General features: G+C 33.9%; 10 protein-coding genes across 10 annotated transcripts; 3 read left to right on the top strand and 7 right to left on the bottom strand.

Annotated features, from left to right (window-relative positions):
- Window positions 1–25: 25 nt before the first annotated feature.
- On the bottom strand, window positions 26–1,795 carry SNU66 (U4/U6-U5 snRNP complex subunit SNU66; the record flags this gene model as incomplete). Its single annotated transcript, XM_003670067.1, has 1 exon — window positions 26–1,795. The coding sequence occupies one exon, from the start codon at window positions 1,793–1,795 to the stop codon at window positions 26–28; it is 1,770 nt and encodes a 589-aa protein (XP_003670115.1).
- Window positions 1,796–2,494: 699 nt separating this feature from the next.
- Window positions 2,495–4,066, bottom strand: NOP58 (RNA-processing protein NOP58; the record flags this gene model as incomplete). The annotated part of the gene is made up of 1 exon (XM_003670066.1): window positions 2,495–4,066. The coding sequence occupies one exon, from the start codon at window positions 4,064–4,066 to the stop codon at window positions 2,495–2,497; it is 1,572 nt and encodes a 523-aa protein (XP_003670114.1).
- Window positions 4,067–4,892: 826 nt separating this feature from the next.
- Window positions 4,893–5,774, bottom strand: DGK1 (diacylglycerol kinase; the record flags this gene model as incomplete). The annotated part of the gene is made up of 1 exon (XM_003670065.1): window positions 4,893–5,774. One exon carries the CDS (start codon window positions 5,772–5,774, stop codon window positions 4,893–4,895), a length of 882 nt encoding a protein of 293 aa, XP_003670113.1.
- A 580-nt stretch (window positions 5,775–6,354) lies between these two features.
- RPL20B (60S ribosomal protein eL20) lies at window positions 6,355–7,296 on the bottom strand (the record flags this gene model as incomplete). The annotated part of the gene is made up of 2 exons (XM_003670064.1): window positions 6,355–6,872; window position 7,296. Coding segments are annotated over 2 exons (519 nt in total).
- Window positions 7,297–7,792: 496 nt separating this feature from the next.
- Window positions 7,793–8,866, bottom strand: SPS4 (Sps4p; the record flags this gene model as incomplete). The annotated part of the gene is made up of 1 exon (XM_003670063.1): window positions 7,793–8,866. The coding sequence occupies one exon, from the start codon at window positions 8,864–8,866 to the stop codon at window positions 7,793–7,795; it is 1,074 nt and encodes a 357-aa protein (XP_003670111.1).
- Window positions 8,867–10,347: 1,481 nt separating this feature from the next.
- SFG1 (Sfg1p) lies at window positions 10,348–11,382 on the top strand (the record flags this gene model as incomplete). The annotated part of the gene is made up of 1 exon (XM_003670062.1): window positions 10,348–11,382. One exon carries the CDS (start codon window positions 10,348–10,350, stop codon window positions 11,380–11,382), a length of 1,035 nt encoding a protein of 344 aa, XP_003670110.1.
- A 407-nt stretch (window positions 11,383–11,789) lies between these two features.
- On the bottom strand, window positions 11,790–13,445 carry COT1 (metal cation transporter COT1; the record flags this gene model as incomplete). Its single annotated transcript, XM_003670061.1, has 1 exon — window positions 11,790–13,445. The coding sequence occupies one exon, from the start codon at window positions 13,443–13,445 to the stop codon at window positions 11,790–11,792; it is 1,656 nt and encodes a 551-aa protein (XP_003670109.1).
- Window positions 13,446–15,280: 1,835 nt separating this feature from the next.
- On the bottom strand, window positions 15,281–16,321 carry NDAI0E00490 (opsin family protein; the record flags this gene model as incomplete). The annotated part of the gene is made up of 1 exon (XM_003670060.1): window positions 15,281–16,321. The coding sequence occupies one exon, from the start codon at window positions 16,319–16,321 to the stop codon at window positions 15,281–15,283; it is 1,041 nt and encodes a 346-aa protein (XP_003670108.1).
- A 1,947-nt stretch (window positions 16,322–18,268) lies between these two features.
- NDAI0E00480 (long-chain-fatty-acid--CoA ligase) lies at window positions 18,269–20,368 on the top strand (the record flags this gene model as incomplete). Its single annotated transcript, XM_003670059.1, has 1 exon — window positions 18,269–20,368. The coding sequence occupies one exon, from the start codon at window positions 18,269–18,271 to the stop codon at window positions 20,366–20,368; it is 2,100 nt and encodes a 699-aa protein (XP_003670107.1).
- Window positions 20,369–20,761: 393 nt separating this feature from the next.
- Window positions 20,762–21,538, top strand: HSH49 (U2 snRNP complex subunit HSH49; the record flags this gene model as incomplete). The annotated part of the gene is made up of 1 exon (XM_003670058.1): window positions 20,762–21,538. The coding sequence occupies one exon, from the start codon at window positions 20,762–20,764 to the stop codon at window positions 21,536–21,538; it is 777 nt and encodes a 258-aa protein (XP_003670106.1).
- Window positions 21,539–23,806: the final 2,268 nt, after the last annotated feature.

The following is a 23,806-nucleotide window of genomic DNA, read 5'->3' as shown; positions in this document are numbered from 1 at the left end:
ATGTATATATACATATGAAATGCCCTTATATAAACCCAAATGTATTATTTGCATTATTCTGTCTATTCCGTGCCTTTATTTTCTCTCTTGCTTTGGCTAATTTTTTCTCGTTACTCTTCGTTCCATGAAATTTCTGCGATAATCTTTTGTAAGCTTCTTTAGTTGTCAGTTCATTGCCCTCCTTGTCCTTGTAAATTAATGATATCGATGGATTATAATCTTGTAACGCATCACGTTCCAGTCCTCTTGCTGGATATTTTTGTTTATTTTTTTTAACAGTTTCTTCAATTGATTGATGCACTTCCTCAACTGTCATAGACCTTCTAACTTTTAGTGTCTGATCATCTACTTTATTTGAACTGCTGGAATGATTATCCTTAGCTTTGATATCTTCGAAAACACCACGGGTTTGAAGAAACTGTAAAGTTGACGCTAATCCATCAGTAAAGTTTGGTTCTTGGACCACAAAATTGTTCTCATTGCCTTCAGCACTTATTTCCGCATTCTCATCACGCCTAACTAGTTCATTAGACGTTTTCTCAATATGTGACTTGGGTATAGTGTCTGTCTCAGTGGTAGTTGGTAAAGTAGAACCTAAAGATTCTAAAAATACTGTACTTTCATCAATAACAATACGCGGACTTGCCGCTGCCTTCCTTAACCTATCAATTCCTTTGGAACGTTCTTCCTCTTCGAACTTCTCCTTCCGTATTTGTAATGCTATATCTTCCGGTGTTATTTTTCTCGATGATAAATCTGCTGTTTCCGATTTACTTTTCCCTTTTTTCAATGTTGGTGCTAGAGTATCAAGCGAATCTAAAGAATTATCATTCTCTTCTTCATCTGTAAGCTCAACATTCTTGATGGCGTGATGTATTGATATCTTTTTCCTTTTATTCAATATTTTGCTATCTTGCTTTTTACTTCTTTTCCTTATTTTCGCAGGCTTGAAATCTCCGATATCAGACTCCTCCTCATCACTAGGTAGGACAACTTTCAATTTATTGCTAGAATTCGTGAAAGAAATTGGTTTCTCAGAGTTGATGTTATTTTTGGCTCCAATCACCAATGTCGACTTACCTTCTATGTCCTTTTGGTTCATTTCATCATCTTCAATCGCTCTACTACCAATAGTTAATGCTATCTTCTTCCTTCTCCTTTCTTTGTTCATTTGCCGCAATTCAAGATTTTTAAGATCCTCCTTTTCTTGCCTCAGGGATTCATTCTCTAACATATCACCGGCTTCATCCTCACTTCCCCTATCATCATCGTCAAGTATATTACTTTCTTTTAAGGTCAAGATGATATCTTTCCCTGCTTTTATATCACTAATATTATGAGCTAGTTTCATGATTGGGAAATTTGCACCAGATTCATCATCTTCTTCTTCATGTTCGTAACTTAGGGCAACTCTTTGCTTCTTTTTTAGTGCTGCACCACCTGACTTCTTACGCTGCCCAATTTTTGGTAACCAGTCTTCATCACCTGTTGGGTCAGTTTTCCTTTCTTGTTCATCTAATAAAGTTACTTTCCCAATATTGTTCTTAATGTTCGTTAATCTACGCCTCAATAAGTTAATTTTATCATTTGCTATGAAATGTGGTTTTCCATCAACAGATTCGTTCTCCTTCTTTACTGCTTCAAGTCGTGTTTCTAATCCTATATCTTTGGAAACTAAGTTGTTTTTTGTTGGGATTGGGATAGGTTTCAGACCTAATGATATCCGTAACTTATTTGTTTCTTCTACCGAAAGTGATTCGTTTCTTGCAACTCCCGAATTATTCACTTCAGACATTTCCCGTTCAAATTCGTAAGTATACCTCTAACCTTTTACCTCCGTATACGTTATGTTTGGATAATATTCTATATTAATTGCTTTGGGATCTATATCTATGGTTACGAAAGGGAGACGGTGCTTCTAGCTTATCTTTAACCTAAGTTTAAACTTAGACTACTTTAATTTTTAATTGATGCCCAAGTGCAGGAACTTTTAACAATTTTCACTATTAAGATATTTTTTTTTGAAAAGTAAACAACACAGCTTCACGCATTGAATCCGAACACCTTAGTTTATATATCTTTTATTGAAACGAAGGTCAAGAGATTTCTGGTGGTTCATACCAGTCCACTGAGATTCTTCTGCATATTGGCTTAATCGTTCGGTCACTTAAACTTCATATAATACTATAATACTATGTAAAAAAGAATGGTAGCGTATATACTATATGGATATGCATGCTTGATGCTTTTTGTTACATAAAGAAATCAACGTTTTCAAATAATAAGTATAATAATTCCGTGTTTATTAAGGATGTGAAATTCTAATTTACAGATTTTGTTTTAAATTTTTAATAACAATTATTGCAATTGTTTCCATGATGGTTAAAATTTTCTTTGGTGAGGATATATCAGAGGAGAAAAATCCTAAATGAATAATACTAGAGATGATAGATGGGAAATAAAATAATTCGTTAACAATATAATACATTTAAAGTTATTTCTTTTCCTTCTTTTCCTTCTTGGATTTCTTTTCTTTCTTATCCTTTTTGTCTTTCTTTTCTTTCTTATCTTTCTTGGATTTCTTAGATTCTTTAGATTCTACTTCTTCTTCATCTCTCTTTCTTTTCTTGTCTTTCTTGTCTTTCTTATCCTTCTTTTCTTTCTTATCTTTCTTATCTTTCTTTTCTTTCTTTTCTTCTTCTTCATCGTCAGAGTCAGAATCGGAATCCGAACCAGATTCAGACTTAGAAGCAGCTGGTTCGGCAACAGTATCGGCATCAGCATTATAAGCTTGGGCTTCAGTGATTTCAACCTTCTTAGCTTCACGAACAACCTTTGGTGTAGTCCTTAAATCTCTTCCTTCTAATTGTGACAACCTGTTTTCAACCTTAGCTCTAGCTTCAAGACCAATGTCACCAGAGTCATCTCTATCTTCAGCAAGGGCATCATAACGTAAAGAAACAGCAGCTTTAGCAGCTAAAACTCTAGCAATCTTACCCTTGTTCTTACCAGTAGCTTGACCAACTAAAGAAGCGTGATATAGAAGACCGTATTTTGGGGTATCATGTTTTGTCTTTAAAGCTCTGAACAATGCTTTTTCAGCACCTAAGATTTGAATAGTGGAGGCTGGAGATTTAGCCAAAGAGATTAAAGAACCAGAATGAGCTATTAATCTAGCACCAACTAATTCACCAACTAATTGAGTCAAGTTTGGAGCAATAGCCTTCATTCTAGCAGATAAGTAGTTAGATAATTGTTCTCTGTAAGCAGCAAATTCAACAATTTGATCAGCTAAACATTTAATGTTATCTAAATCGATTTGAGTAATTTCAGTACCCATGGAAACTTCAGCGGCAGTCTTAACACGTTCTTCAATTTCTTCTGGTAAAATTTCACTCATATCAGTTTCAGAAGCTTTTGATCTGACACCCATGGTCAAGATAAGTCTAGCGTAAGCGACAGAGTCTGTAACAATCTTAGCTAGTTCAGGGAAATGCCACCCGTACCATTCCTTACATCTCATGGCGTAGGTATTTAATTCTTTATCTAAATCATCTAATAAGGCGATAGCTTGGATAATCATAACATCGACTTTGTCAGCTGAGAATTTCAATTTATGACGACCAATAGAATGTGCTAAACCTAGGGACATTTTATTTAAATCAGAATCATTCAAACCTGGTAATAATTCAGGTAGATATTCTTTGACAGCTCTGTAAATATCTAAAGTGACTGCATCAGAAACAACATTAAAGTTTAAGCCTAACTTGTTGATGGAATTGGCTAATTTAGTTTCACTAACAATCAAAGTTGATTTCTTATCCTTCTTAATTTCTTCTAAAAGTTTTTCTAATTGTGGGGACACTTTACCTTCAATGATAGAGTTTGATTCTTCTAAGGCATTAGCAGCAGAGCTGAATTTGGAAAAAGCTGCAATCTTAAATTCTTTCAAGACTTTATCGGAAGTATCTAGATCTTGAATCAAAGAAGAAGACTTGTAAATTTTCTTATCGGATGCCTTCAAAAGAGCATAACCAGCCGAGGTTTCAGTTAAGACGTATGACATAGTGGTATCAGTATTTTGAGAGTTCTACTTCAGTTACCTGATTAATGTACTTCTTTCTTCTATATTACGTTGAATTAAAGAAGACCTGGCTAGCAAATATATTGAAAAATATGTATATTATGCTATATTTTTATTTTTCACTATTAAAATTTTTTCGATGAGGCAAACTTTTCGAAGAAAGAAATTTTTCACAATTTTTCAGTTTCCGTTCGTCAACAATGATCTTAGCCTTTTTCAATGTGAAGGGGCTACCCGTCGTTTCTCTAAAGGACCAATTAGGAATATGCCGTCAGCGGCTAAAATTGGAAACGAAAAGCATTTTATATCGACTAAAATACACTTTTATAGTAAGTCTAATTCATCGATAGAATGACGCTGAAGTATACTCTTAGGCAGTTGGAAATGTAATATTGTGTTGAACAGAAATATGCTACACTCAGATCAATAGGATTCCAATAGTTACCAACTTTTATCTTTCAGTTGACGATTCTAGACAATGAATACCTCCAAGGTCTGCCACTTAATCCTCATCTTAATAAAATATATAACGCTGTCGGCTTAATATGTACTTATATAAGTACCAAGGGGTATTCTATATTGAAATATTAAACGTAATTCTATCTTGATTGTTCGATCTGTGGCTCTTTACCTCCTCCTCGATCTCACGAATGGAAAACAAACATGTGAAATACTTATAAGTAAATAGACATACTTCTCATGTGCAATGCATTCGGTTCCATATTCTTGCTTTTGTTTCCTTTCTTGCTTTTCCTTAGAGTTTGAAATTTCTATTTAATTATCATTATGGTAGGTCATATGTATCTAATCATTTCTTAAACACATGGATGACAGTACTTAAGAATATGGAAGATAGAACAGGAATCGTAAAATTATCGTCCCAGTTGAAGAGATCGATACCTTCACTTAAAGCTCCGACTAATCCACCTAACCATGAAAGAGTATTTAGACTCAACTTACTAGTTTGTGGAGTCCATTGAATCTCACCTAATTTATTAACATAATCATAACGAGGTACAAGGTAACCGTAAAACAACAAAGTCGTTACAAATCCAACAATAAATGCAGCTAAAGATCCCGCTAATGATTTATTTCGTGCTAATTTTGGCGTTAAATACCCATATTTTCTACCAAACGTGGATGCAGCAGTATCGGACCAACTTAATAAAAACAAAGAAATTAAAGCTACATCTTTAGAAAAAAAGCTAAATGAAAAAATCAAACCGAGTATGTACCAAAGAACACCATTGTAAGTATGTATTTCTTTCTTTCTCATCAATGCACCTACGGTTCCACAATAAAGTTTATTAAAATAAGCCCAGCGTAATCTAATCAAATCTAAGATAAAGATGATCACAAAGGCATATATTAATGGAGTCTTGATCTTCTTGTAATCGATTCCTTTAGTGTATAAATAAATAGTGATGAAACCAATAGATGAATGAAAAACTTTTCTGGGAATTTCATGTTTAGTTATAAAATCACCAAACCATTCATGAGATTTCAAATGGATTTCAGTAACGGGAAGATGAACGTCATCGTCATCAACAGTTGTTACCTTGGTGACTTTTATGGGTTTTATAGATTTCCTTTTCTTAAGAGAGGAATCAAAATTATCGAAACTTTTCAAACTTGTTAATTTTTCATCCGGTAGCAGATTAGTCTGATCTAGCATCACAACATCGACCATTGTCTCGAAAAAAAAATATAGATGCTTTATCTAAAATAGCAAAACTAGATCCACTATAAATCGTTGAAAGAGTTCCTTACCTAGTAATGATAGATTACAACTTCGTATAACGTATCATTCACTAATAGTTTCGGTTGCTCATACCATAAAGTTTCAGAGTTAAACTCTGATCAGAAGCCTTGCGTGGTAAATCTTCATATGCTACTTTGCCATTATTTACTTTCCTATTTTCTCGGTTACCCGGTGGCGTTTTGGATGACACACTGAGAGAAATATATTAGCGACGCAAAAGGTTCAAATAAAATCACATAAGTAGATATCAACTATTCCAATATTAAAGTCTGCCGTTGGCTATAAAAAGACTGATTAATTAATGCAGTTATTCATCAGTTAGATAGAGAAAGAAACGTGTATGTGAACTTTAAACCGTCTAATAATTTTTGAGGATTTTTTTTTCTATTGTCATTTACATTAAGTCTTATTAGAATTTATAAAACAAAGTTCAAATTTTATACAACACAGATATACATAGATATGCAAAGGAATTTTTTTTAATAATAATATTTTTTTATGTACCAAATCAGTAAAAGGTAGATGGTCTCTTGTAAGAGAAAGTCTTACCAGTACTTTGGGCTCTGTGTGGTAATGGGAATTTCAAGTCCTTGGTCAAGAATTGTTTAACGTACTGTCTCTTGACATCTGCAGTCTTTTCAATTTCAGCAACCTTTAAGATGTGAATGGATCTGAATCTAGTTCTGTGTCTAGCAGCCATGTCTTGGTATAAAGTATCAACAGCAGCAACTCTGGAAACATCTCTGATTTCCTTGTACATGTTATGAGTACCAGATCTGGAATCGTATCTGACCCAGACACCGAAGTTCTTGACCTTGGTTGGGTGAGCTTCGTGGATTTGGTTGATGGAAACAACTTCACCAGAAGCCTTCTTAACCTTGTGTAATTTTTGCAAGAAATACCAGTAACGAGACTTGGCAACAACTTCATTTGAAGCAAAGATTCTCATTCTGAACAACTTTGGTTCTGGAACGGATTCAGTTGGCAAACGACGGCCAATAACTTGGTATTCTTTCAAATGAGCCACTAATTTTAAAAAATTCATATTATCGGAAGGGATAACACGAAATCATTACTTGTTAGTAAACGGGTTCTTTTACCTGTATATGTTTACGTGATCAATGAGTTCTACTTAAAAATGTTCAATGTAAAGGCAACTTATATTACCCCTATCGACTTTACATCTCTTTCAGGCCAGTTTGTAATAAGGTATTTTTCTCACTTAATCAAGTTATTTGATAATTCATTATTCAAAGATTAGGTTTCTAGCTTAAAATTCTAGGAATTTTTGCCATTATCGTAAAGTCTCACTTCTAATGAATTGAATCTTAATAAGTTTAACCGAATATCTCACAGGTCATCATCGCTTCACTATTTTCGATGATTCCTCCTTTTCTATAAAGGATTTCATTACAACACCCCCCCCAGATATCACGCAACATAGTATACTTTATTACTCACTTTTTCGGTACTGTATTTCGTTGTGGATTTATAAGACAACGATTAAATTAAAGCTTGTTTTATTCTACATGAATTTCATCGATCCTGTAGGCTAGAGTGCCAACTCGTAGGGAGATCCTGCTTGGGACTGACTTTGTTCAGGATGGTTTTCGTAGGCGGAAGAATATTGGTTCTCCCGGCGCCTTCTCATAATGGTATCAATTTTCCGACACGGTTCGTTTTAGTAATGTGCCAGAAAAAACAACATGTTTTAAAATGTCCGGGTGTAACAGTCTTATTTCTCATCCTTACAAAGTCAAATGATCTTACAGACGTAATTTTCAAAAAGGATTATTTAAGGGCCAAAAACAGAAATAGAATTTTTTATTAAAAGACTATATAGTTATATAGAGATATATATATTTATTTCAATAATGAAGAACATGCAGTAGAAAAAGGTGCCATCCTTAACTTGATTAATCAAACATGAAGACTCTGAAAGCCCACTAAACTTTTGGCCTTCTTGTTATCTTCTTAAACATTTCTCCATTTAGTTCCTTTAATGTATCCATTGTAGCATGATAAGTGTTCTTGAAACCTAAATCCTTCTTTTCGTCGAGATTTTTGTTTAATTTTCTATTTGCATATTCCAAATAAGAGCAAGGCACCATCATTAAAGTATATATTCTTCTTTTCAACAAGGGTATACTTCTGGAAACAACCGCTGTACTCAAATATGCACTCTTGTTAACTTCGCAACAAAACTCATGATTGGTTAGAGGGGTTTCGCTGGGTAAATATTTCACGATCATATCTTCCGCCTTAACATTTATTGGGCGAGCAAGAGGGTCAAGCGAACCTCTGATCAAAGGTCTATTATTCGTATCAATCAATTTTCTGTTATAGTATTTTCTAAATTCAATTAACCTATCGTGACTTGGTTTGTAAACATACTTCTTGCTAAGACTAACGGATCTTAATTTAGTATCCTTGGTAAACTTTTGTACTTTTTTAACTGGGACCATAAAATGTTCGTGTATATCACTAAAAGACGTTGTCATTGCTGCCGGAATAATTTTATCCGTCATATTTAACGTTGAATTACCAATACTATCCAATGTGTTTGCAACTGGAACCATACATCTTGCCGGCTTTGAAGTTAGGATTCTTTTGGCCATTTTTTTTGAATTTGCTATGATTACTCTTGTGACAGCAAATCCTTTCAATGCGTTATTTGTTTCTTGAACCATAGGATAAACCTTCAAATGTTCAACAGATCTAAATAAAGGTAATTCTGGGCGTATTGGATAAACATTATCAATAGAATCGTTACAATCCACAGGAATATCTTCTATAATTGGATTTTGTTCATTTTGGAAGTCGACATTTTCTAGATCGTCCGCTAAGTGAACATCATGTGTTTTGGTTAGACTGGAAGCTGCAATAGTTCCTTGTCCCTTTACATTTTGTCCTTTATTTAAAGTACGTTCTTTCTCAACTTGTTCTTGACTTAATGATTTTGACAAGATAATAGGAACGTTTTTTGTTGTAGTTGAGCTATGTTTTCTATGAAAAGACATGGTTTTTAGATAGCTAAAGTAGAAATTGTGTCTATCCTGATGAAAAAAGTAGGAAAAAAAAATAATAAGAAAGGGTTAAAGAAAATATATTGATGTAAAGAGTTTTGTTACTGACACGAGTTCTTTTTATATTCTTTTCTTTGTCTAGTCTATTTTCTTGGGAATGTTTATGACTGGCTGTGTCACAAAATTGAGACAATCTATTCGAAACTTGGCCGATGCATAAAGGTGGTGCCGGAAGCGATACAAGATTTGTAAGGGAATTCAATCTAGCGGCTAATGATGTTTGTTAACTTTGGCTGTATGATTAAGCTTATCTACTTCTGGAGGGAGTGAATGCTAAACTAAATAAAACTTCGCTAACACAAGAAGAGAGTATCTACTGGATACATGTTTGCCATTAAAGAAAAGGATGAGGTCTTCAATAACAGCTATATCCCAGTTAATAGGAAGCTTATTTTGTAGATCCTCAAAAGCTATGTTGAATAATAAACTTTTCCGTTTTGCTTTGAGAGTCATCCCAATACTCCATGTAAATCATTGCTACTGTTTGGTATGAACTTGGCCATTATATGTGGATAATTCTCATCCAAAACAGTAAGTAAAATATGTAGCAGTTGTGGTAAATCGAAAAGAGACTTTTAAATTTTCTTATGAACATTGTTTTATTCCCCAAAAAGTTTGATATTACGAGGTTGCAAGTACGGACTTCGCTGTTGCAAACGAAGAAGTGTTAACGAATTAACGACTGATTTTTCAAATTTGGAGTAGGTGGGTAAACGGGCAAGTTCTAATTTTATATTACGTATTTGGGTACATTGCTAATAATATCCGTACATGAAGTGGACGAAAGAAACGAAATCGTACATGGCAATCTGTGTGATGTCCATGTTCAGCTTTGGGTGCCGCTCGTTTTGGCCCAAATATCTCTCATTCTCGAAATTTTTAAGTACCGTTAGTAACACAAAGGTACCGTTCTAATTACCGGAACACACATACATTATTAGCCACAGATAATAATGCAGTAGCGATTGGTCGTTGTTTCTCTTGACTAAAATCTACTAGTCGACTAACGTCTTTGGATTGCTTTAAGAGTCTTTCCATGTAATATATTTTCTTCTTATGGCTAAATGTAAACAGGGCAGACACAGATCTATTTGCCCGAAATGGCAAAACTAAAACAACGGAAAAAAAGCCTCTTCAAAACTTTTCAATGGAGCGGATCTGTTAAGATTCAACAGTTGCCATAACAGTGTGATGACAATATGTCAAGTTCTTCAATAGCTATCTTAATGGCAAAGAAACCATTTTCCCATTTTCTCTCCTATATAAGAATAATGGATGATTCGTTTCTGTTGATGCATAAAACTGTCACCTTTGTAAAAACATCTTATTGTTTGTTGCTGATCGAATTCTTGGCAATATACCTTGTGTTTTTTCCAACTAAACTCTCTAAACGTCACCCAAAAAATAAATGAAAAATGAATAATCTGATAGCTCCAGAGCCACTCATATTATCAACACCAAGATCGAAACTGATTTCGGATGTATCTTTACCGGTAACACCCAATAAGAGACCAAGAACATTGGATCCCTTCAGTAATGGTAATTTAACACCCTCTAAGAAATTAGTCAAATTACAACGTACCGGACTTAAAACGAATCCTAGAACTGTGATACCTCAAGTGTTAACATTCGATACACCATTAGAACATCCAAATGAAATGGATAGTTGCAATAATAAGAATCTTTATGATGATATATTAAGTCGTAGGTTACATTTAGACAACAAGACAACGTCACCAACGTCACCAACTGATTTAGGGTCAATTAGCCCTTTAAGTGATATCTCTTCCATTCCATCATTATCTGCATCATCTTCACCTGATATTGCTGGTTTTGATAGTAAACTTGATCCTTTCAATACGGCATGTTTCATGATGAATTGGAATGGTTCTAAAAGTTTAATAAATAATGAAACTTTAGAATTGAATAGAATGATTAAGACATCTATGGGGAGGAGAAGAACAGGAGGAGGGGATGATTGGAAACATTCACCATGTCATAGGACGATTAAACCTAAGAGATCGATATTGAATTTAGAACAAAGTTCATTGAATTTAATAGTTAGTTCATCAAGAGGATCATTGAAAGACGCTACTATTTTTGCTACTGAAATTAATTCAAGTACAAGTAATGAGGATGATGGGAATAAATTACCCATTATATCTAATATTTGGGAAAGAATAACGATACCTGTGAATTCGTCAATTAAAAAAAAGCATAAGGAAAGGAAAGAACGATTTTTAAGAGAGAATGAACTTGATTTAGAGGATTTAGATGATTCTAATGGTGACGTTGACGCTGACATGGATGAATCTATACCTGATGCTGCTTTAATTAGAGGATATGATTTTAAGTATTTGAATGGTAAATCAGGTAAAGGTAGAAATGTCAAGGCGAATACATTAGATCGGAACAAAAGTGTTAATTGGGCAACCCCTTTAGCACAATAAATTGAATCATATCATGATTCAATTTAATGTATCTTTGTCAACACTATTTATTATATTCCAAGAAAAAAACAAAAATCTAAAAATTACAAGAAAGAAAAAAAAAAAAAAAAAAAAAGACAACAGAGAACTTAAACCAACGGGATAAAAAAAAAATTTACAAATATATGGACATTGATCGATTCAACAACATCCCTAAGTGTGTTATAAAAAAAACAAAAAACATAGAATTGTAATGAAGTGTATTCTTAAAGAACAAATGTAACATTCGTAGAAGAACAATGTAATGATAAGGAAGAAAAAGGGAAGAGAAAAATGAAGAAAAAAAAAGTTATAATATATGTAGGCTATGAATGAAAACATTATATATATTTATAGACAATTAATAGAAAGAAAGACATGAAAAAAGATTAAATATAAAGACAACAAGGACGTTGATTATTATTTATTTTTTGTCGATGAATATATATGTATGTTATATAAAAAATGTATCTATGAGAAGTGGTTTGAAATTGGAATAGAACTGTGTCCGGTGGTGATATATAAAGAATCCGGTTATTTCTATAAGCATCCAGTTTTTTTTTTTTATTCTGCAGACAGTTTGCCGTGTTACAATTAACAGCATCATCAATTAAACAATGAGGATTAGATGTAGTAGCACCATAAGCAGAAGGTCTTGAATTATCACTATTATTTCTATAATTATCTATTGAACCATTAGTTTCAATAGATGATGAAGAATTGAATTCTGAACTACCACCTGCAATCCTTGAGAATCTATTACGAGTATCAGCACTGACGTTACCTGAGATGAATTCTGGTTGAACTGTTGCAGAATGTATACCATGATTATGGAAGATGTTTCTAATTAATTTAGCAGAGAATAAGAATTTATCAGGAATACAATCTATTTCCACATGAATGGATGCAATGAAGATAGCTTCAGTCAAATTCCAAATATGGAAATCATGTACTGCTACTACACCTGGTACAGTCAAAATTTCTCTTTGAACATCATCAGCAGATATTGTTGACGGAGTACCTTGTAATAAAATTCTTGATGCCTTTCTTGATAAAGGTAATGCTGATGAGAAGATAATTATTGTAATTAGTAAAGAGACTATTGGATCTGTATAATATTTCCAAGAATAATTTGTTTTCCATATGGTTAAAGCGGCGATTATAACGCCTACGTTACCTAATGCATCTCCCATTACATGAAGAAACACACCATGCATATTTAATGATCTTTGCGATTTTTTTTGATTTTTTGTTTTCATAGTATTTGAAATTGGAGTTGGAGTTGTAGAAATATTGTTATTTGTTATTGTTGTAGAGCTTGTAGGAAGGGTATTTTCATTTTCATTTGTATCCTTTGGTAATAATGATGTATTCTCTGATGCAATTCTTTCCACTACCATATCAGGTAATACATCATCAAGATCTTCGTTACTCATACTAATTGCTGGAGTGTTTGATTTTGATAATGAAGATTCTGTTGATAGGTCCGTGTTTGAATGTGGATGTGAATGCGAATGTGAATGAGACATATTTGCTTCCAAATCATGGCTATGAGTATGATGTTGTTGTTCTGTTCCAAGTTCTAGAAGATCGCCGCCGTGAGAATGTCCATGGTCATGACCATGACTATGACCATGACCATGATCATGGAATAAAACCAATCCAAACAAATTTGATATTAAACCTGCAATCCCGACGTATAATACCAATCTTGGATTTTGAATTTCTTCTGGTTGTAATAATCTTTGTAAAGCTTCAATGAAGATGGAAAAGCATAAAGCTATTAAGAATACGGCATTAACTAAAGCTCCTAAGATTTCAGCTCTTTTCCAACCATAAGTGTATTTCGCATCAGGATCTCTATTTTTCGCTACATTAACAGCCCATAATGCTACTAATAGAGAGAAGATATCATTTAACATATGGAATGAGTCTGCTATTAGTGCTAGTGAATGAGACATATAACCAATTGTAATTTCCAGTAGGAAAAATACTGAATCTAAAGTCAATAATGATATAATCCTAATTTCTTTACCAGATATCATTATTGATTGTGAATGTATAATTTGTTGTTTGTGGTCTTGAGTTTAATCGAACCTTATTTTCGTGATTAAGATAACCGTAATATAAAAAATATTCTAATAACGTAGGTATGCTATTTCTCTTATAGAGGAACTAGCTTTATGAATATTTTGCGTCCTACTTACGGTAAATCTCTTGCAAAGAACTGTTGAGATCTTTTGAACCTTACCTCTTATGTTATAAAAGAATTCTATCTTCTGATCAAGAACAGTAGCTAGACGTTAAGTTTACCCAGACAGGATGTTAGTTGTCCTTTCGATAGGCTGCTTTTGTTTTTATAACTTTAAACACCTGTTATATATATATATATATATGTATATTAACGTACTTATGTACACGGTACCTACTAGCGCTATGTAAAAGAAATATAATGGCCCATCAGCTTAGTTCAGCTTAACTCAGCTGTTCAAGGAAGCAAGGAAGGAAGCAAGGAAGGAAGGAAGGAAGGAAGGCAAAACGGACACCCAAAAAATACTGAAAAATTAATGAGTGAGTGGGCTCTCTTAATCAATGGATAGAAACTTACTGAAAAGGCTTCCCGGCGAAAAACGTAAAAGGAACGAGCTGAGGAAAACTGAAGGAAGGAGCCGAGGGAACCGAGAAAACGGAAGGCACGTGCCGGAATTCCAGAAGTCTTAACAAAGGAAGGAACATGCCGGCCAGCCGCGCCGTCTCAAGTTCTTTTGTAAAGTGCAACAGACAGCCTGAGCGAGTTGAAAGGCTTTCCCTGCGTCTTGGCAGAGATTTTGTTGTCTGTCACTTGACAAACTATTCCAGAATGAATACCCCGATAACCCAATGAACAGGTGTGTTCCTATAAAAAAAATATATATGCTTATCAATTTCACACTTAAATCGCTTCGATATAACGGAAGTTTAAAGTTTGTTTTCCTCACCCCCGGCACTTGAGGGTCTATACGATAAAAAAACTACAAGATGCCTAGTTAGTTCTAAGTTTTAGTTTATTTAAACGAACTGAACCATTATTCTCCGAGCCACCATTGAATCTTGCTGGTCTGTAATTTTTTTATCGCGTTGTCTTAAATGTACTTCGAATTACACAATAAACTATGGAGTTATTTTTTTCGAAGAGGAACTTTACTTATGTGAGGTTGATTTGGTTGCTCGAAACCATACCTTATTCTTATAGCCTTAAGTAAGGCTAGAATGGCTGAGCGCTAGTATTTTGTATCCTGATCAAGTATAAAAAGGATCATAATAAAGTATCCTACCCGCATATACGACACGCTGAGCCTGACGACCTTTTCGAGAACTACTGATGATAGCTTTTCAAGAACGTTACCAATCATAGAACCCTTTAGGTATTCATCTTCTCACACTCTTATTCTCATCTGATTATTATATAACCGAACAATAAAAACTGGACCTGTATATATTACACTTGAACGTGTTAATAGATAACCCTGAACTATCAACAGGAAGTAAATTACATCTAACAACCTGGAGATCTATCTTTTGTTTATTTTTCCTTCACTTTCTAGCACGATGCCCGAAAAAGTAAACAATTGGAAAAGTAAACATAATATAATAAACAAAGATAGAACTTTCAGAATTCCTCAAAAAGAATAAATGCCTCTGCTTATTTAATTTTCATAAAACTTAAATTAAATATTAATCAAAGAATAAAAAATATACATAAAAACCTATTTGATTTATAATTTTTTCTTCGTCTTCCCTGAGTCGATCACATTTTTCAAATGTAATTACATTCTTGGGAAAATACTTTTTTACGTTATCTTAAGGGATTCAAAAAATTTCTTTATAGTCTATTGAACTCCTAGGTTGACGTTTCAACATTAGCAGCTTCATCTTCTTCTGGTTGGAAAGCAGTTGCACCTGAAGCTCTTGGAGAATCAGGACTTACTTCCTTTTCATGATGAACACCTTCTTCATCTTCACTGTCAGTTTCTTGTTCTTGTAGATCATTTTCATTTTCATGATGCTTATGAATACCTGGTAATGGATTATTTACAGTAATATTTGGAAGTTTACCATCCTTAGCAATTGTAAAGACTAAGAAAGCTGGATAAACAGCAAACATACAAAGATCTAAGACACCGTAAAAGACAGATTCACCATCTGGTTGAATGACATTACCACCTTCAGAGATACCCCAACAAATGAAATATAACCAAACAATTAACATCGAAGTCATCAACATCAAACTCTTAAATTCAATGGCTTTAACATTTAAAGTGAAAAATTGACGTTTAATAATGACACCTTGAACCAATAACATGGCAACAGCACCAAAAGTCCAATAACCCCACTTATATGTAGATTTAATTAAAGCACCAACTAATAATGAAACAACCCAAAATTCAGTGGCAATCATTTGCATCAATAAAGAATGAATAGTATCCAAGGCAGAAACATCTTCATCAGAACTTGATAACCCTGATAATTCTAATAAGAAAAGTAAACATGGATAAGATAAAAACCATGCACAATATTTCGAATAGAAAATTTGTCTAACACCTGGATGTTCACCCGTTATTGAAGTTTTCACTGTAATATGATTAAATTCAGCTTCAATACCAGTCCAACCCAAATCAGAAGCATATGTGAAATATGCAAAGAATTGGAAAAATGAAATTAATAAAGCTGGTGCAACAGCATATCTTGTTAATTTGGAACCTTTAATTTCAGCATAGAAGAAAAATACTAAATAACAAAGTAAGAAACAACCGAAAATTGAAAAAACGGCCCATAACCAATCGGAACCTTGCTTAGTTATATGGAAATCTAAACCAGTCGGTAGGTTTAATTGAATGGCTTCATTACCACTCTTTGATACATCAATGAATGATTCTGACATTGAAAGTAATTCTTATTAAATTTTTTTTTGTAGTTTTTTGTAAGTATTTGAAAAAGTCTTTTTTATATGTATTAATGTGTTCGAGAACTTTTCTTTTATTGTTGTTCTATTATGAAAACAAAAAAGGTAAAAAAAACAAACTTACGTTAGGTAAACTGAAGAAGAATTTAGAATGGTGGAAGGTGCAACCTCTTATATATGGTAAAAAAGCATCAAGATATTATCTATTACCCCTTGGAAATATCTAATGTCGGAAACAGTAATTGATTATACGTAATCTTCTTACTAAGTCAATGCCAAAGTAATGCGTTTAGGTAATTATTTCAAGGAAGTAGGGAGAAGGGGGTGTGTCTGGAAGAAAGCCAAGCCTGTTTTCCGTAGCTTAGCAATAAAGCATCCACTATTTTTAGGTAATTCAAGTAAGGGTGAGTTAATTGGTACCTTAATCAAGTAGAACGCGGGGATATGTGACTAAGAAATCATTGTGCTACCATGTAGCTTTTAGTACCTCAATTTGTCACTATTGTTTGAACAATAACCCCTACAAGAAGACATAATCTGGTGCCATAATTATGTAAAACAGCTCTCGTATTTGCTTTTCCTTCATCTCAGGACTGTGTTCTAGAAGCTTTCTCCATAAAGGGAAACTAGTCGGCACGGAGATATCCATCGTTTTCTGCTATATGTAACTCCTTGAAGTGAAACCGTCGTAGGAGAAATAACTGCACTTGAGTATCTTTTACTTTCCCCGTATTTTTTAATTTTTTGCCTATGTAAACAAACAAGGGGGGGAACAGAAATTGAAATTGAAATTGAAATTGATTTGGATTGAATTGCTTAAACTAATCCTATGCGAAGAGATGGATGACGGGGGAGAAACTCCGAGGCTTATTTGTTTTGCAAACGGGAAAAACGGAAAACGGAAAAGGGGAACAAAACCGCCGCAAAATATTTGTTCCGCAAATCGAGGCAATTTTTTTAGGTCAAATTGAATTGAATTGTGTTTGTGGATCAGGGCATTCCCTTTATGCCCTTGTAGCACGTACCCCCAACTATACCATACAATACCTTTGGGTGGATAACAAAATGCAACAGCCGTACACCGGAAAGTTACTCCAATGAAATTATTTCGCATTCGAATGTTAAATCTAATTTTAAATTCTTGTGCTCATTTCCCACGAAAACGCGAAGAAACGCAAGCAGTAAAACTTTCACATGCTCCTCATCACTGTGTGGGATCTCTTAGCGGCCGTGCGGCCATTTTGTCTGATGGCTATCAAAGCTAAACTTGGGGCCCTTCTCTGGCAACGTCAGAGAACCTATCGTGGTAGAATGCAGGGATCACTATGGGTCTGGCAAAACAACCCCTCCTTTACAAATTCCTATTCCTCTTTTGAAAACAAAGATACCACATACGTTATATGAGAAACATATGGGATGATATTTTTCCCTTTTCTTTGTTGATGTTGTTTTTTTGTTTTTTTTTGTTTGTTTGTTTGTTTGTTTGTTTGTTTGTTGCGATTTCCCACTTTGGAACCGATGAATGGTTGGTGGGTTGGCTGTCTGCTTTTGTACGTATCCTTTTTATCTCAGATATCTCCAATTTTATTTTAATTGATCATTTACGTAGTTAGTAGTGGTTGCTTCTTTTTTGACACATTATAAGGATCATCACCCATTTCCTCCTCTTTGCTTTTTCTTTCTAATATAAGGAAAAACCAAAGACACCATTGTTCATTAAAAGTAATATTAACTGTCACTTTTGTCAGTGCAGATACATCATTCAAACATACTTTAACAATTGATCCAATTGAATATCGTAAGATCGAGAAGAGGAGATCCCCCCAAAAATCGCTACTTAAACATAAAAACTAGTAAAAGTAAAAGTAAAAGTGATAACAAAAGCAAAAGCAAAAGCAAACGACGATTGTACAACCAAAGAAAAAAATGTCTCCAAAACACTACACAGTCGAAGTGGGTAAAGCTGCTAACATACATGAAACTGCTCCAAGAAGAAATGCAAAAGCAGCAGATAAAGCCCTAATCAGACCACCTAACATGAATTGTTCTACGGTTTATGAATTGATCGTAGAATGCTGTGAGAAATGGGGGAACAGAAATGCCATGGGCTGGAGAGATATCATTGAAATTCATGAAGAACAAAAAACAGTAAAGAAATTAATCGACGGTAAGGAAACATCTGTGGAGAAAACTTGGCTTTATTATGAATTGTCTCCATATCATTACACCACTTTTAAACAATTGATCACTATCATGAATCATTTAGGTAAAGGTTTAAACAAGATCGGATTAAACCCAAATACTGAAGATAAATTACATATCTACGCATCTACATCTCATAAATGGTTGAAAATGTTCATGGGGGCTCAAAGTCAATCTTTACCAGTGGTAACCGCATACGATACATTAGGTGAACATGGGTTGATCCATTCCATACGTCAAACTAATTCAAGTGCCATCTTCACTGATAATTCCTTGTTGAATTCTTTAATTAACCCATTGAAGGAATGTAAAGGAATTAGATACGTCATTCATACTGATAAGATTGATCCAAATGACAAGAGACAAAATGGGAAACTATATAGCACTGCCAATGAAGCTATAGAAAAGATTAAAGAAATTAGACCTGACATTAAAGTTTATTCATTTGATGAAATCTTGGAATTAGGTGAAGAAAATGATAACAATATTGAATTACATTTACCAAAACCAGATGATTTATCGTGTATCATGTACACTTCTGGTTCCACAGGTGACCCAAAGGGTGTCGTCTTGAAACATTCAAATATAGTTGCAGGGATTGGTGGTGCAAGTTTAAACGTCCAAGGTATTACAGGGCCTACAGACCGTGTCATTGCTTTCTTACCATTGGCTCATATCTTTGAAATGGCTTTCGAACTGTTATCCATACTATGGGGGTCATGTTTAGGTTATGCTACTGTGAAAACTTTGACTAATAATTCTGTGAGGAATTGTCAAGGTGATCTTATTGAGTTTAAACCAACAATTATGGTCGGTGTTGCAGCAGTGTGGGAAACTGTTAGAAAGGGGATATTACAACAAATTAACGAATTACCAATGATTACAAGGAAAATATTTTGGGCTGCATATTACGCTAAATTGAAAATGAATAATTATTATATACCAGGTGGTAATCTCTTGGGTAATATCGTCTTTAAGAAAGTTAGAAATGCTACCGGTGGTAACTTAAGATATATGTTGAATGGTGGGTCTCCATTAAGTAGAAACGCTCAAGAATTTATTACAAACTTAATTTGTCCAATGCTAATAGGGTATGGTCTAACAGAAACTGTTGCCAATACTACTATCTTAGATCCAACACATTTTGAATTAGGTGTTGCAGGTGATTTGACTGGTGCAGTCACTGTAAAATTAGTAGACGTAGAAGAATTAGGTTATCTAGCTAAGAATAATCAAGGGGAAGTTTGGATCAAAGGTGCCTGCGTATTACCAGAATACTATAAAAATCCTGAAGAAACTGAAAAGGCTCTGACTAAAGATGGCTGGTTCATGACAGGTGATATCGGTGAATGGACTCCACATGGCCATTTGAAAGTTATTGATAGAAAGAAGAACTTAGTTAAGACCCAAAACGGTGAATATATTGCATTAGAAAAATTAGAATCCATCTATAGATCCAATCAATACGTTCAAAATATTTGTGTCTACGCTGATGAAAATAAAGTCAAACCGGTAGGAATTATAGTACCAAATCATGCACCAGTACGTAAATTAGCCAAACAATTGGGTGTCATGAAGGAAACTGATGATGACATCGAACCTTACTTAACAGACAAAAAATTGGTTAATGCTATCTTCCAAGATATGTTAAAGACAGGTAAAGAACAAGGTTTGGTTGGTATCGAGTTCTTAGCAGGGATCGTCTGTTTCGATGATGAATGGACCCCCCAAAACGGTTTCGTGACTTCAGCACAAAAACTAAAGAGAAAGAAGATCTTAGATGCTGTGAAACGCCAAGTCGACCAAATCTATTCCAGTACTTGAAGAAAAAAGAAATATAATTATATCGGCTTACCAATATAAACAAATCCTCGCATTTTACCAATAATAACTAAGAAAAAACACAATTCTTAATATCGCTTTGCTATCCTTGGGCCCATTTAATATTAACTCGCCCGCTTTGCTCATTCACTTTTTATTCAATCTCTAATCTATGTAACTTTTCAATTTTTTAACTGTTAATATGGTTCACAATACATATACTGTAATATACTGATATGTGTATCATTCTGGGCAGCTTGTTTTTTTAAAGTTGTTTATTTACCAAAATGGTATTTTATGTATACAAAGAACTTTATGTACCCATTAAAAAATATGTTCAAATCCGACGGCGCTAACAGTCCTGGATAATTTTTTAACTTTATATCTTGTTAGTACATGCAAAAAATGTCATCAATCTTCACAACTCTTTCACAATTATCAACGTATCAAGCGTCATTGGACACTGCCAATTGTATATTTGAGTGTATTTACAAAGTCTGTTCCTCTTCCAAAATGAACTCACAAATGAGTAATCCCGAATTGTCAGTTTATGTTGGTAACATTGATCCAAATGTAACCAAGGCACAATTGTATGAACTATTTGTACAGGTAAGTCCTATTTCGAAAATTGCCTACCCAAAGGATAAACTACTCCAAACTCATCAAGGATATGCCTTTATTGAATTTTATACCCCAGAGGATACCAATTATGTTGTAAAAGTCATGAATAATACTGTTTCTTTATATGATCGATTTTTGAAAGTAAGAAAATCAGTTCAAAATTTACCTAGTTCAAACAACAAAACTTACACCACTTCCAAACAAGTGGAAGTACTACCAATTGCCAAAGTATTTGTTAAAAATTTGGATGAATCTGTGGATATCCAACAATTATCTAACATTTTCGAGAAATTCGGCCCTCTTTTTAAAGAACCTGAAATTTTTTATCTTTCAAATAACACACTTCGTTGTGCTCACATTTTCTTCAAATTCTATCCAGATTCTGATGCAGCTATTGGGAAACTGGATAATGAATTAATTGCTAATAAAAGAATCAATTTAGATTATGCTTACAAGGAAGGTCATACAATTGGCAAAGGAAACAATAAATACGGTAGTGAAACCGATAGGTTGTTGAATAAAGAAGCTAAAAAGAATGGTTTATTATTATGAGCTGATCTTGGGCCTAGGTTTTTTTTTTCAGATTAAAAGAAAAACAGTAGATTTTCGTTACATCTTGCAGGAAGTTTCCGTTTCGAGCTTTATGAGGTACTGCACCTATAGAATATGCTTACAATAACTTGCCATGTTTTAGCCTCAATATTAAGAAATTACTGCGAGGTTAAGAAGAAAGCTTTCAACCCTTTTTAGATATCTTGTAATGGTCATTTGCAATAACTTTTCTATGTGCCACCAGTATTGAGCCACCGATAGAGATGTTCTTTATATGAAAAGACTTCTGTAACAGTAATGACGAGTCTAAAATAATCATATATGATACCCACCATTGCAAAGAAGTATATTTGAATGTGAACAATTAATGTGCCGAATAAGAGTTATATTAGTCTCAGATACCTTTACGAATGGCAGTGGTGTCTGTGGTACACAGTAAAAAATTGCGTAATTTTAGATTATTATATGAGGATTCGTCCTTCGAAAGGGTTTGCTATTGGGATCCGTTAGCAATACACCGCCTACTATAACCTGCTCTGTACTTCAGATAGTTGAAATCAAGAACAACAATCTCTAATCATGTTGAAATACAATCAGTTAAAAAAAAAGTGTTTATTTCTAGTGCTAAAATGCATTGCAAGAAAGTCTTACTAGAATCCTGTCAAGGTTACTTAAAAAGAGGCCACTACCACTGAGTTTTGAACTATGCACCTTTCTTTATGAACCTGTATACTTCACCGTAATGTGTCGAGTGTTCTGAGTACATACATATATATAGTCTGATTCGATACTTACGCGAATTAGAAGGTGCAACTATGTTAGATAAATGCTAGCGTAACCATGGTAACTACATACGCTTCCCTTTTTGAATATAAAACACAAGAATAACTTATCGCTCTAATATTTTTCAGGAACGCAAGTTCGTTAACGCAAGTACACAATTGTAACTGAAATAGCTAACTGCAAAACCATACTACAATGTTAATCTCAAAAAAATATCGTGATAAGAAACAAGGGAAGGTGGCGAAAAATCGTCAATCATTATATGAAAATGAGTGATGCTTTTTATATTAATTCAAACACCGAATATTCTTTTAAAAAAGCAAGTACAGGAAATGATCAAACTTCAATTGGCCCAATTAGGGAGGCTATTATGGATTTTTAGCTTCCTTATCACTCTTAATGTACATGTATATCCTTTGGGTTTTATGCGATTGCTTTTTTCCAATACATAATGGCTGTCTCGTTGAATATTTCTTCTCTTGCCATGTTCCTCAGTTTATATAGCAATTGCTTTCTGTCACGATTTTGTGATATATTACCTCGCGATAATATATAAACCGCACTCTTATTTAACAGCCGACTATAAGTCAACTTACCCTGCACCTTGATCCTTTATAAAAAAATTATAGACGTCTATGATATGAAATCTTTTACGTCTGTTATGACCAGTTTGGGTGAAGTTGTGTCCTTATTATCTTGATTACCTTGATAATGAGTTACGAATCTGGTGTGTCTTATCTCTGATATTTCTACTTTTGAGAAATTTGAAGATAACGAATGCAATATCTACTATTCTATTATCTCTGTATCCAATATAAGCTCAATAGTTAGATCTATACCGGCAGATAATTATTACCAGTATCAAAACTTATATCTTGTAGCTCTTAAAATATACGTACACTAAGCTCGATGAATAGCAGATAATTATCAATCCTATGGATGTGTATTACTGTCTATCGGTGAGTAGTATGAGTAGTATGTTTATCGATGAGTATGTCTATCGATGAGTATGTTCCTTTCGGTGATGTGATGATCCTTTCGGTGAGGATCTGATGCGATGTTATGTGATGTAATGTTATGTGATGAGATATTATGTGATGGGATATATGTGATGAGATATTATGTGATGGGATATAATATTCTCTTCTTTCTATGATCTAGGTTCCTAGGGATCTAGTTGTATGTTTTCTTTTCTTCTCTTCTATAAATGAGCATCAAGATAACTTCAGATTCAAATTTCCCATTTCAATGTCTCTATATATATATATGGTATTCGCTGAAACTCATCGAACCCATTCAGAAAGCGATGCCATGGAAAATTTTCACTCGTTCACTTCGTTGGTCACCTTCGAGAAACGCGCCACGGAAAAGGCCAAATAGCCTAGAACGTGACAAGTTTTAAGATATAATTTAAAAAAATTAGAAATAAAAAGGTCCACCGGATTCGAACCGGGGTTNTCCGGATCAAAACCGAAGTGATAACCA

Source organism: Naumovozyma dairenensis, chromosome 5 (assembly GCF_000227115.2).
Source record: "Naumovozyma dairenensis CBS 421 chromosome 5, complete genome".
Classification (NCBI taxonomy): domain Eukaryota; kingdom Fungi; phylum Ascomycota; class Saccharomycetes; order Saccharomycetales; family Saccharomycetaceae; genus Naumovozyma; species Naumovozyma dairenensis.
Note: the sequence above shows the minus strand (reverse complement) of the source record. Positions and strands in the feature narration are given on the sequence as shown.